Here is a 14,509-nt window from a genome sequence, read left to right as displayed (position 1 = left end):
CACCAGTATTTTTAACAGCAAGGGCAGTCTATTTGAATCAACCTAGACAATCTTTGCTTTTCCATGCAATTGTATAGCGTGCACCTAACAAGTGAAGAGAGGTTGGTGATTTGTTTGCAGATTAAACGGGGAAATCTCCCCAACCAAACATCTGTCATCTGAACGGCTTTTCAGTTGATTGACAACTTTAATATTATTGAGGTTGGTTACAATGCAAGCACTTGCATTCTGATGTTTGTTAGCATGCAGTGTTTATTAGATACCTATGGTGCCATCTTGGAGCCAAGTTCTTAATTCCTATTTCTGAGCCTTCTAAGGCCGAACACTCCTTGTTTTTTATCACTATTTGCAGGTTAGTTGCTGGTTATTATGCCTGTTATAATTCTGCAAGTGCTTTCTGTTTTCCATTGTTGCTTGAAGGAGTGAGTGGTGTGCAGACTGATGAAGGGCTTTGTGCTGGCTTCAAGACTTCCACACGAACCAGTTGTTCCCAGGTCTGGCTGCACTAGTAGACATTCTTCTCAGGATACAGCATGACTTCAGAAGGTCAGAGAGTAAACTGAGCAGGACAAGCTGCTGGACTGGAGGGGAGAAGGGCCATCAGTATGAAACCATATCTGCCTAGGATGTTCACAGAGAAACAGTGGCTTCAATATAATGACTGCTGACACCCCTCAAGGGGATGGATGCCCTTAACTGGCTAATGAATGATGTGATTAATGATGGGAATCATTCAGACGAGCAGACAGAATAACAATTGTTAGATTTAACAGACAAGAGTTACTCATACCTGTTTTCAACCATCTTTCAATGTAACCATTGACATGTGTGTACATTTGATCAGATTGAAACCTTTTTCAACCTGAGCCTGTAACAAAACTGGCCAGTTTTAGATGCAGATTTTGAGAAGTAAAGTAACAAATTTTAAGGTCTCTTATTTTGAATCAAAAGCGATTTGAACATCCATTTCATGGACAAATAGACAAAATGGTTATAGCCTGAGGGATTGCTCTGCCACCTCCAGCATGGCTGACCGGATTCTTGGGATCACCTGGGCAGAGTAACAAACCAATGAGTTTCTCTGCAGGAAAATCGAAGCCCCAGCATCTCGAAGCAACTGGAATCTAGGAATGATTAGAGGAGCTTGGTAAGAATCCCATGACAGCAGAAAGTGAAGCAGCAGGGAACAGCAGACTACATTCCAGAAGGATTGAATGGTCGGCCAACATCAGAAGTTAATGAAGAGAGGAGTGACCATAGTATGTAGAACTGCAATAAGAGATGCCAGTGCCTCCTTGAGGCCAACTATTGTTGGGTGGAATGGCAATAATTCAAGTTGGGAGTTGTGGACAAATGATCTGGTAGCATTGCTGGCTCCTTTTGCAAATGTTTTCTTATTTTGAATCAGTTGTAGTGACCCCAGTGGGAATCACCAGCAATTTAATATTACATCTTATAAAATGGAACTTCAGACATTTTTGTATTTATTTATTTTTCCTCCTCTGCCTTCCTCCTACACTCCATATGGGGAATCTCAAACCTCCACTTGACTCCTTCACTTCCTGATTTAATTAGGTTTCAACTCCAGCCTGTTACCTTCCTCTACACCTCCAGTGTTTCTGCATCAGCAATGCATAGGGAGTCAGAGACTCCTCAAAACAGACAGAGAGCCCTGTAATAAGGATCTAGCCCTGTAATAAGGATCTAAAATTACACTATGTTAAAGGAATGTGGAAGTGATGACTAGCCTTCTAAAACTAAATGCCCTGGTCATATGACAAGTTAATAGGTAATCGACAGTCAACTGCACCCAATGCAATTGAATCTAAATAAACTTTACACCTTATCTTCATCTCTATTGTAATGTCAGATAACCAAATCTGAGATTCCTTCATCCAATCACCACATTTAAAAGCATACATACAAAGGAACATTTGATTTTGTTTTTATTTTTGACTTTTGATGATGTATTTAATTTTGACTTTAAGAAGGCCTTCACTTGCCATTGCTTAATGTTATTTTTTTAAATGCATTTCGTCCTGGAGAACTGGAAGTGAGCCTATGTATCGTCCATGAGTGCTTCTAGCTGTCTGATTTCAGCTTGAGAATTTCCATTTGCCTTGAAGCTGGTTGATCAGTGAGGACAAATGCTGTTGAGAAATGTGATCATTTCCCCACTGATTGTGGCGTTTTACTGGAAACCAGATGGACTTATAAAACCTGAACAGGATCCAATGTAATAAAAACAACCTTTGATTGTAAAACTATAAACCTTACCTGTATCTGGGCAGAATCATTTTTCTAAGCAAAACCACCAGTAAGAAATGTTGGAATCCTATACAACAAAGTCAGAATTTGTTTGTTTAATGAATCATTGGCGATGATCACAATTGCATGGTTTGGGGTTTGCGAAGTGGTTATAAGTTCCAATGTAAATATAAGTTGTTCCAGCTAACCCTAGTTTTTCTCCTTTCTAATAACAGGTATTGAGATTTCCCTCCCTCGACACAGATTCATGATGACCATGGTAGCAAACTTCATTGCAATGGGGGGTCAGCTTCTTTTGCCAGGCCTTGCTGCCCTTTGTCGGGACTGGCAGATTTTGCAAGCTATCATTATATGTCCATTTATTTTTATGATCCCTTATTGGTGGTAAGTCTGGTGACTTTTCTATCTTGAATTTACTATTTTGAAATGTTTCATGTTTGATTCGTGGTTTGAAGTATCAGCCATTGGTAACAATTTGAATATTCGAGTTTCCAACATTTAGGATGCCCAAATATGGGTTGACACGGTGGCTCAGTGGTTAGCACCGCTGCCTCACAGCACCAGGGACCCAGGGTTAGATGCCAGCTTCAAGAGTGTGTGTGTGTGTGTGTGTGTCTGTCTGTCATTTGCACATTCTCCCTATGTTTGCTCCAATTTCCTCCTGGGTTCTGTGGTTTCCTCCCACAGTCCAAAGATGTGTAAGTGAGGTGGATTGGGCATGGGAAATGCTGGGTTACAGGGATGGTGGGGGAGAAAGGGGGGTCTAGGTGTGAAGCTCTTCAGAGAGTCTATGTGGACTTGATGGGCCAAATGGCCTGTTTCTACGTTGTAAGGATTTTATGATTCTAAAAGTCTTCAGAGGCTCTTTCATCTTCTACCAAGGTGTCTCTTAAGGTTCCACCTTTTAAATACTGACAGTTCTGGGGTCCTCTCTTGCAATTGAGTCTGAACCAGATTGTTTGCAATTCTGGTCCAGTGAACCTCCTTCAGAAACATTAATTCTACTTTCTCTCTACAAATGCTGCCAACCTCCTGAGTTCTTCCAGCAATTTCTGATGGTTTTTGGTTTCCAACATCTGCAGTACTTTGTTTTTTTTTGTTCAGAGTTTCTTTTACAAACTTGGTGTCAAATTCGATATTGACGCAACCTTCCCACCCATGGTTCACCAACAAGGCTGTCTGCTTCCATGTCTGTGACTTTTTAATCCTGCTTTTGCTTTCGTCTGCTGAAACCCTCCATCCATATCCCAAGATCTAAGTGTTTTTAAAACCAACCCATTTCAGACATGTTAAGTCTTAACTCCACATGGGATTTGAACCCAAAACTACTGACCTAGAGATATGGATTCTACCACTCTGCTACAAGGCCCCTTATCTACACTCCAGCGCTCACCAGGCCAACTTCACATCTATTACCTGAATTCAACTATATGTGGGATTAATTGAGGATTCACTTGTCCCTGTATAAACAGACACAGACAAATTGACATCATTATGTTTAGATATGCATGCCTTTAATGTGTGACTGTTTGTTTGTACACTTTCATGAAGTCTTTACTACGATTCCAGTTCCTTTCTTCGTCAGCTGTCTTTCTGAAATGTAACATTGTCTACCATTCTAAACTTGAGCTCAGTTGAAGTTATTTACATTTCTAGTTTATCCATCACTGACTTGTGTTGTCTTCCAGTCTGTCAATGCCTCTGTTTTACAGTTCGTGTCTGTGTATTTTAGAATCATTCCAGGCCCTCATCTTACTCCCTGTTTCTCCAGTCTCCTGCATTCCTAGAGCCTCCCTACGGTTTCCACAGTCCTCCAATTCTGGCCTTGAGAGGATTGTTGTGCCTTTAGTGGGAGGTGACAGCCTTGTAGTATTATTGTTAACCCAGAGACCCAGGTAATGTTCTGGGGACTCCAGTTCCAATCTCGCCATGGCAGATGGTGGTATTTTGAATTCCATAAAAATCTGGAATTCGGAGTTTTGTGATGACCATGAATCAATTGTCAGGAAAAACCTATCTGGTTCACTAATGTTCTTTTAGGGAAGGAAGCTGCCATCCTTACCTGGTTTGGTCTACATGTGACTCCATTCCCACAGCAACATAGTTGACTCTTAACTACCCTTGGGAGCGATTAGGGTTGAGGGAAATAAATGCTGGCCTAGCTGGTGACCCCTTCATCCAATGAATGAATGTTTGCTTTTTTTAAAAAAAGTCTTCAGCTGCTCAAATTCCCTCCCTAAACCCCTCTGTCTTCATCCTTTTGACATCCTTTACACCTACTACTTTGACCATTTAGCTCGGCGTCCAATTTAGCTTAGCTGCAAAGTGCTATGGGACAAGTTGCCATGTTTTAAAGGAGGATCTTCAAGTAAGTTATTTTTATTTGTCTGTTCTGCTTTGAGTTGGTGGTTGGGGTAAATGGGCTACAATATTGTCACCTTCTTTCCAAAGGGCATGCTTTGTGTGAGCACCATTTCCCTGCTGAGATTATGAAATCCCAGCTCATGTAAACTACTCAATGAGCAAAAGTATTGTTGCTGGAGTAAACATTTTTGAATAGAGTACATTACCACAGAAGGGCAAGAATCTTCGTCAAAAAGTACAGTAAAGGTTCCCAGCGTGGAATTCTTTACAAACTAGACTTGCTGCTTACGATTTGAACAAGTCTGAACTAACACAAACCTGTAATTGTTGATTACATATTGAATTCCTGTACTTTTTGAAGGCTGCACACGAGGTCATCTTTAGGCATTTTAACCCATGCTGGCTAGAATGTGGATGATCTGTGGAAGTCTCAATGTCAGCAAGATCAATTAAAATGATACTCAACACCAAGTGATGGCCTGTATTAGGTTTTCATTTCCAACTTTTTTTTTACAAAGCAGAACATAAATTGCTTTCTCTGGACTTGAGCAGCCAAAATAATTGTCCACATTGGAATTAAATTGGATAAATTTGTCAATTTCTAGTGATACATTTCACTGCATCACCATTTAAATGGAAGCCAGTACTTTTTTTTTCCTTTAGACAATTCTGTGCTATTTTCCCTATTCACGCTAATATATTCTGAATGGCAATATCTGTTTCCAATGATCTATTTTGTTAGAAAATATCCACAAAGACAAAGCCATCAGTTTAGTTTGAGGACATTATGCAAACATGACTGCGCTGCCATGCTGAATTCTCTCATTCCTGTGCTCACTGTTCATTGGCTGTGTCACTTTTTGAGACCTAAATACTTAACCAGAGAAAAATACTCCTCGTTTTCTTGCATCTCCTGTTGCATTCAGCTATGGTGTGGATATTACTGTGCTTTAATATTAATATTGTGACAGATATTTCCAAGTATCTATCTGTTTCCAGATAGTTAATGTTGGCAACTCGTTCTCTTCAGTTACAATTTGTGATTTGCTGAAGCAGGTGTTGGACTGGGGTGCACAAAGTTTAAAAATCACACAACACCAGGTTATAGTCCAACCCCCAGATGAAGGAGAGTGCTCAGAAAGCTAGTGCTTCCAAATAAACCTGTTGGACTATAACCTGGTGTTGTGTGATTTTTAACTTCAATTACAATGGCTGTAGCCTCCGATAGTGTTGGATTCTGTTCAGTGGTGAAAACCTGTTCGAGTTTTGATTTTCTGTCCCTGTTGCCTGGGCATGGAGACTGTCGTGACTTGGCAGTGTGATTATTCTTTTAGGGTGTGCCAATTCGCAAATTTTTTTTGTCTGGCCGGTACAAGCACAGCTATTGAGCGCTAAAGGAAAGATTAGTGGAGCCTTCAGCTCCCCAGATATGATCAGAGATGAGTGTGTCTGAAATACATTGTCTCCTCCAGATCTAGTGAAGTGAAGACTCTGTGTGGGATCTTCCACTCGAGGGTCAGAAGTGGCTGGGGAAGTGAGCATTACTTCTACATTGGGGGTGGGGGTGAGTCTTGACGCATGGTCCGGCAGGAACTTGATGGCCTCCACCTCCATTGTTACTCAAGAGATCGATTTACCTCGTGCTATATTTGTAGGGCACCCAGACAGGTGTGTGTTCCCCTCCAAGCTGCGAGTGGAGTCGCAGGTAGGTAGGATAGTGAAGGCGTTTGAAGTATAGGAGTTGGGAGGTCATGTTGCGACTGTACACAACATTAGTTAGGCCACTTTCGGAATATGGTGTGCAATTCTGGTCTCCTTCCTATTGGAAGGATGTTGTGAAACTTGAAAGGGTTCAGAAAAGATTTACAAGGATGTTGCCAGGGTTGGAGGATTTGAGCTATAGGGAGAGGCTGAATAGGCTGGGGCTGTTTTCCCTGGAGCGTCAGAGGCTGAGGGGGGACCTTAGAGGTTTATAAAATAATGAGGGGCATGGATAGGGTAAATAGACAAGGTCTTTTCAAAGGGGGTTCAGGACTAGAGGGCAGAGGTTTAGGGTAAGAGAGGAAAACTTTTACAAGGGACCTAAGAAGCAACTTGTGTACGGAATAAACTGCTAGAACAAGTAGTGGAGGCTGGTACAATTACAACATTTAAAAGGCATCTGGATGGGTATATGAATAGGAAGGGTTTAGAGGGATGTGGGCTAAGGGCTGGAAAATGGGACTAGATTAGGTTAAGATATCTGGTCAGCATGGACAAGCTGGACCGACGGGTCTGTTTACATGCTGTACATCTTTGACTCAAAGCTATGGGGTGGACACCTGCGTTTTCACATTCTGTCCGCAATCACTCTTCCCTCATTCAGCCTTCCTCCTTTGGCCAGACCAACCTGCAGCCCCGTGACTATTACACTCCAGGCTCCCTCCTGCCACCACACGATCTCAGTTGGGGTGCAGGCAAACGCATCCCAGAGAGGGCAAAGCAGGACCAGGTCATGGCTAAGCCCAGCAAGTACACTAATTCGTCCATACTGCACACCACCTGATATACCCTCAGTCTGGAATTGGATGGCATCTATGCCTTGCTTGGACTGAACCTAGTTAGGACAGGGAAATAATTCTGGCTGAGGGGCTTTATGACTCTACAATACATAATCGCTCATGCTAAGGCAGTGAGTAGGAAGAATTTAGCAAGCATTGTGGTTGGGGGGGAGCCCAAGTTCACGTTGTGGATATTGGGTAAACATTTTGGTTTGTTTGTGGGCCACGAGAAACTAATGAAAGAAATGTGGGTTCTAGGGCCTCTGCTGGTTACAATTGGGTCGCTATACCTCCAATCAAGATTGAAGCTGACTGTTAAAATTGTTGACGCTCTGTGCATCAAAGCATGCATGGCCTCTGCATAATTATGGGGCCCCCCCACAGACAAAAAGACATAACAATTGTCTTTAAAATTCAATCCCTGAAGCTGCTGATAGTGTGTGGTAACCTTTTGACCTTTGTATCTGGGGAATTTATAGCATCAATTGCTGTATATCCTTATGTCTTGTCACCTTTTTTCTTTTTCTAGTATTTTCCCAGAATCACTCAGGTGGCTGTTGGCCACGCACCAACTACAAGCTGCCAAAGAGCTATTTATGGAGTTTGCCCATAATAATAAAATAGACACGGAAGATGATGTCAAAGAATTTCTTCCAGGTGAGGTGACATTGTATAAGATGCTCCAAGAGTTTAATTAAACAGCCAAGTTGCTGAATGAGAGAAGTTCCAATTTCACTCATTTTGTTTTCTCTCTCCCTTCCTTCATTTTAGAATTTGACAAGGAGCCAAAGCTAAGGCCCAAAAAGACATTCATCGTCAAATTGCTTTATACGAGGATCTTGTGGAAACACATTTTAGTACTTTGTGTGAATTCGTAAGTACTTGTCTTCTAAAAACAATTTTTAAACTTTGTTTAGCCTTAATAGTGTTTTTGGAAGTTGGGTGCAATAATGGTTTGGTTACCAGCTTTTTTTTTTTGCTCACTAATTTTCTGCTACTCCATCTTGTGCTATCTAGATATCATTTGTCCAACAGGCCATTTGTGATTGATAGCTCCTGTTGGTGAGTTGTGACAATCCAGTCAGCCATTGCCAATCTCCCAGCTGTGTTTTAATACAGCTTTGCAACAGGGATGATTGGAGAGTCATCCGGAAGAGCCAAGCAGGCACTTATCCCTGACAACACCCACCCACCTAGCACTTTTTCATCCTGGTTTCTGATCGAACTATAATAGCCGCAGCTCCCTCATTGAGATTGCCAGTCAAGCGATGAATCAAACTTGGGGTTTTCATAGATACTACTTTGACACACTAAGCCATTGTAAGATTGCTATTGTTCTTGAAGTTTGTGTGTGCTTCCTTGTCTGAGTACACTAGGCCAAAGGTGAAAGGTTGAGAATGGGAATGAGTGTTAGTCATGAGCCACAGGCGGGTCAGGGTCATACTCTATGATGAGGTGAAAGCTGAGCTGCCATTTTGCTATGGGAAGAGGTGAATAGAAGAATACAGCGCAGTACAGGCCCTTCGGCCCTCGATGTTGCGCCGATGTGGAGGCAATGGAGGAAAGATATCTAATCCAAGTAATTGTACATGTTGTGGCTTGTACTAGATTTCTCTGGAGACTTCAAGTTAGAGATGAAGATGAGGGAGAAAGAAAAAGATAACTTGGCCACATGGGAATGGGAAGCAAAATGAAGAACCCAAAGAAGTTTTGAAAAAAGTATGAATCAATGTAATGGAGGAATTCAAGGAATGGGCCTAAGTAGCATTGTACACAGTCCAACAATTTGCCTGATATGTTAGCCAGCATGAAAGTACGTGTATGTACAAGATATACATATAAAGAAGGTGTTCATCAACACTAACCAATGAAGGAACACATTTTTTTCTTCCCCAGTTGATGCTTCATTCATCCTGTGAAAAAGCAAAACAGCTGGGAACCTTTTAACTTCAATATCTTTTGCATGAAGTACTCCTCTACATTTGAGAAGCCCATAAATTGGAAAACAATTGGGTGTCATCTGGCATCTGTAAAGTTTCACCTTCTGAAACTGTTGGGGCAATATCTTTTATATATTAAAAGTAAACTGGGAGCATCACTTGGGTGCAACCTTTTGCTCCTTGGAGCCAGGGTACTATTTGAGGGCCGTTGCTGGTTAGAGTGGGGTGTGCCATCAATTCTCAAACTTGAGCTGGAAATAACCTCCAAACCACGTGTAATTTTCCTGGTAAACATTTTTGTTCAACTGACAAATGCCAGAATTGATGAATTTGCCTAGATGGACAGAGTTGCCTGACCTGAATCAACAAGTGCAGCTCCGGAGATGCTCTGTACAAAGCAGTTCTGGATTAAAGACTGCATCTTATGATAGTTTATTTCATTGCCCTAATGGGAAGCACATGTAAGCATGCTCAAAAGCCTTGGGAATTCAGATGGTAGTTATTAACATTGAGAATCACTCTTTAATATTAGGCCTTTGAAGTCATTAATTAGATGTCTGGCTGATAATTCACTGACCAGCATTGACATCATTTGATCGAGACAATGGGATCAAATGGCCTTTTAACTTTACTGCATTACTCATAGCAATATAAAATTAGCAACAGATTTATGACTGGCAAGTAATTATATACTGTGTCACTGTCACAATAACTTCTCTTGATTAATTATTGGACTGGCTTTAAAACTAATTTTCTTTCAGTCAGTTTAAACAAAAATAATAGCGCATTGAGCATGAGTAAAAGGCAGCATTTAATTTCGAAGATTTAAGGACATTGATATATCACGGGTCTTGCTCTTGCAGTTCAAGACTGTCAGGATTAGAGCAAACTGGGCCCTGTTTTAACCTTGCCCACATAGTGGATATGAAGTAGATTCGGGTCAATGGAGTGTGAAATTGGGCGTTTTTAAAAAGGACATCTCATCAACCCACTGGCCTGGTTAGGTTTAAAGATTTTTTTGAAAAAATTTAACCTAATTAGCAAAGTCAAAGCAATGTATTCTTTGGAAATGGAGACTGCATCAGCCCTTTGCCACAGAATTGACATGCAGACACTGGAACTTTAAATAGGATTGGGATAGACCATTCTGGTCTTTAACTCTGCTACACCATTCAGTAAGATTAAGGCTTCCACTGACCTCCATGTTCTCACATTAGGACAATATTCTTCGATTCCTTTAATCTCCTTTTGTTTGCAATATATCCTGAGAGCAGCCAAAACACTCTGGGACAGAAAACCCCAAAGGCACTAAACCTGGACAGGAGAAATGCCTGCTTCTCCCAGGCACCTTTTAGTCTGAGAGTATGACCTCTCGATCCAAACATCACAACCAGGGGACATCGGGTAGGTATGGCCAGGTTTTCCACTTATCATCCAGAGGTTTGATGGGAAAGACATCCTGTCAACCTCAGTCACTTAATGCCCCAGGAGTTTTTGTTATAGGGTCGAGAGTGTGGAGGATCTTGACTGAGAAGAAAATGTATGTTAATTTGGTCATCCAGCATAAAACATTCCAAACTCCAGAAGCCACCACTTGTGTTCTTCCTCCAAGCTGTGTTCTTTGCTGAGAATCACATTGTTCCTGCTAATTGGGATTCTGTATTGTTGTCCAGGAGGAGTAATAGGAATTTACTCTTACTGTTGAATGTGCTTAACCCTTATCCTGCTTTTTCCAAACCTCTTCTCTCTCTTGCTTCTAAAAGTCTTGAACTGTGTAATTCATCTGATCTAAACTGGTTGCCTTGTTGAGAGAAATGTGAGATTGTGAGCATTTATGTAAAACCATTTATGCTTTCTAAAATGTGCTAGTACTTAATGTCCATCTTGTTAGTATTGAAGCAAGCTTTTACCTGGCTGTGTTTTTAAAACAAAAAGTAGGTTCAACTCCTGGGGAATAAAAAAAATGTCCCTGTACCTTCATGTGAGTGCAATGAGTGATTGGAGAGACTTTCCTTCCTCATAATGACATCCTCTGCACCTCTTTAATAAAGCCATTTGTTTGTTGTTGACCATTCGGGATTTTTAAAATTCATTTATGGGATGAGGGTGTCATTGACTAAACCAGCACTTATTATCCATCCTAGAGGACAGTTAAGAGTCAACCACATTGCTGTGGGGCTGGAGTCACATGTAGGCCCGACCAGGTAAGGAAGGCAGTTTCCTTCCCTAAAGGACATTAATGAACCATTTTTCCAACAATCGACTATGGCTCCATGGTCAACATTAGACTCTTAATCACAATTTTTTTGACTGAATTCAAATTCCACCATCTGTAATGGCAGGATTCAAACGCAGAATATTTCCTGGATCTCTGGATTACCAGTCTACCACTACGCCATCCCTATATTATACAGATGTATATAATAGCAGCCCATGTACCAAAACGTTAATTCACCAGGGAACTTTTTGTCATCTCGTTTGTTGAAAATACCAGTTGGTTCTGCGGTCAGGTTGCATCTAAGTTAGCCTCTTGACTTCTCCAAAGTGGCTATTGTCATTGGGCCTACATGCAATGAAGGTCAGTTGTGTTAATCCTGCCGAGTGAGACTGTAAATGTTTGCTTGTAATGATGCTCATTTGAAAGGCTATTGGTGAGTTTAGCTCACCACTCGAATTTTGACAACCTAAAAATATCTGCAGTCTCAGCCCCTCCATTCTTCTTCTCTAATGTTGCAGCTTGACAGGATTCGGGATCCACAATTGTTTTGCAAAGAGTCTGATGGACCGTGATAAGCACCATTTCAAAAACTTCTACACCCACTACTATATCATGGAAGTGATTGGCATTTTGTCCTGTGCTGTCATGTGTGTTCTCGTGGGACTAATGGGCCGTAGAGGCACGTTGCTTCTCTTCACCATCCTCACTGCACTGGCTTCCCTCCTTCAGTTGGGCCTCGTAAGCTGTAAGTTCTCCCAAAGTCCTTACATCTCTTTTTGTCTATTCTTTGTGTGTGCACGTGCTTGAGGTGTTGCTGCCTTTAGGGTCACTCTTTATTCGGGAGCAACAACCTCTCAAATTTTGCATGAGATTCGCTGAAGAATTTTAGGTGCTTGGAAAGGTGAAATGTTTCATTGTATTCCAACTTGCAGGTAAGCAATGTTTTAAAACTACCTCTGAAAATAAACTACTAATACCAGGTCATCTTAACAGTCTGCTGTTGGTACTTGCATTTTAAGAATCTAAACTGGAATAGTATATATTTAGAGAGTCCAATACTACGTTCAAGGCGAGGGGAAAGATTTAAAAAGGACCCGAGGGGTAACTTTTTCACGTAGAGGGTGGTACATATATGGAACAAGCTGCCAGTGGAAATGGAGGCAGCTGGTACAAATACAGCCTTTAAAAGGCATCTGGATGGGTATATGAATAGGAAGGATTTAAACCGATTTGTGCCAAATGCTGGCAAATGGGACTAGATCAGATTAGGGTATTTTGTTGCTGAAAGTCTGTGTTAATAAAGTAATGATGAGAGGAAAGATGTTATCTAGGACCTGAGTGAACCAGATAATAAAGTTAATCTTGCAATCCTTTAAGTTGGTTAACATTGTAAAAATTGAAAGGTTGAGTGAATGCTGGAAAAAAAAACTAGAGAGGAGGAAATACTGATTTAAGAGGCAAATATGTTTTTTAAAATCTTTAACTTTTTAAAAATCTCTAACAATTTAATCCTGAAGGAATCTGTTCCCAGTGGTCATACAGTCGACATAGGACATGGGAGCTGATGTAGGCCATTTGGTCAATCGGGTTATCTGTCATTCCATGACATCATGGCTGATCTGATTATCCTCAATTCCACTTTCCTGCCTTTTCCCCATGACCTTTGATTCCCTTACAGATTAAAAAAAACTGTCCTAAAGACAGCAGGAGTTTCTGGGAGTAATTCAGGGAGACAGCAAAGATTCATCCTGAGGGAAAAATAAGCATGGTAAAGGGAAAATGAGGCAACCATGGCTGAATAGGGAAGTCAGGGATAGTATAAAAACAAAGAGCATAAAATGAGGGGGAAGGGCAGTGAGAAATCAGAGGATTGGGAAGCTTACAAAGACCATCATAGGACAACAAAAAAAAAGAGGGAGAAGATTAAATATGAGGGTAGGCTAGCCAGTAATATAAAGGAAGATGGCAAGAGTTTCATCAGATATATAAAGGGCAAAAGTGGATATTTGGACCGCTGGTCAATGACGCTGGAGAGATAGTAGAGGGGAGTAAGGAAATGGCTGAGGAACTGAAGAATTAGGGCAGCACGATGGCTCAGTGGTTAGCACGCTGCCTCACAGCGCTAAGGACCTGGGTTCAATTCCAGCCTGGGGCTGTCTGTATGGAGTTTGCATGTTCTCCCTGTCTCTGCGTGGGTTTCCTCCAGGTGTTCCGTTTTCCTTCCACAATCCAAAGATGTGCAGGTTAGGTGAATTGGCCATGCTAAATTGCCTGTAGTGTTCAGAAATGTGTGGGTTAGGTGCATTAGTCAGGGGTAAATAAAGGATAGAGGAATAGGTCTGGGTGAGTTACTCTTTGGAGGTTCAGTGTGGACTTGTTGGATCAAAGGGTCTATATGGATTCTATGAATTACTTTGTGTCAGTCTTCATGGTGGAAGACATGATCCCAAAAATTCAAGGGGTGAGAGGGCAGAGCTGAGTATGGTGGCTATCAGCAAGGAGAAGGTGCTAGAAAAACTGAAAGGCCTAAAGGTGGATAAATCACCTGGATAAGATGGACTACACCACAGAGTTCAAAGGGAGAATTTAAAGAAACATTGAAGAGATAGTGGAGTTGTTTGTGGTGATCTTTCAGGAATGATTAGAGTCAGGGAGGGTCCCAGCAAACTGAAAAATCGCTAATGTGACTCCCCTGTTTAAAAAGGGAGTAAGGCAAAAGACAAAAAATTACAGACCGATTTGTCTAACCGCAGCCGTGCGTAAGATCCTGGAATCCATTATGAAGGATGAGATTTCTGAATACTTGGAAGTGAACGGTAAAATAGGACAAAGTCAGCACGGTTTCATCAAGAGTAGGTCATAACTGACAAATCTGCTAGAACTCTTGAAGGGACAACCTTTCCACAAGAAGGGTGGTCCATGTATGGACTGAGGTGCCAGAGGATGTGGTGGAGGCTGGCCCAATTACAACAGGTATATGGGACTAGATTAAGTTAGGATATCTGGTCGGCATGGATGAGTTGGACTGAAGGGTCTGTTTCTGTGCTGAGCATGACTAGGACTCCATGTATAGCTGCTTCCCCGCTGTTATCAGACCTTTGAACAGACCTCTCAAATGTTAATTCTGGTGTGTGTGCGTGTTTTTCGTTCTCGCTCTCGCTCTCCCTTTTTCTCACTCT

General features: G+C 41.5%; 1 protein-coding gene across 1 annotated transcript in view; it reads left to right on the top strand.

Moving 5' to 3' along the window:
• Positions 1 to 14,509, top strand: part of LOC122564500 (solute carrier family 22 member 23) — a 108,917-nt gene that overhangs the window by 59,280 nt on the left and 35,128 nt on the right. Inside the window, exons 4-7 of the mRNA XM_043719476.1 lie at positions 2,484 to 2,652; positions 7,702 to 7,829; positions 7,944 to 8,046; positions 11,849 to 12,075. Of these exons, the coding sequence (XP_043575411.1) occupies positions 2,484 to 2,652; positions 7,702 to 7,829; positions 7,944 to 8,046; positions 11,849 to 12,075 (627 nt within the window). The remainder of the gene's footprint in view (positions 1 to 2,483; positions 2,653 to 7,701; positions 7,830 to 7,943; positions 8,047 to 11,848; positions 12,076 to 14,509) is intronic.

The sequence above is a fragment of the Chiloscyllium plagiosum genome, chromosome 29 (genome assembly GCF_004010195.1).
Source record: "Chiloscyllium plagiosum isolate BGI_BamShark_2017 chromosome 29, ASM401019v2, whole genome shotgun sequence".
NCBI lineage: Eukaryota > Metazoa > Chordata > Chondrichthyes > Orectolobiformes > Hemiscylliidae > Chiloscyllium > Chiloscyllium plagiosum.
Note: the sequence above shows the minus strand (reverse complement) of the source record. Positions and strands in the feature narration are given on the sequence as shown.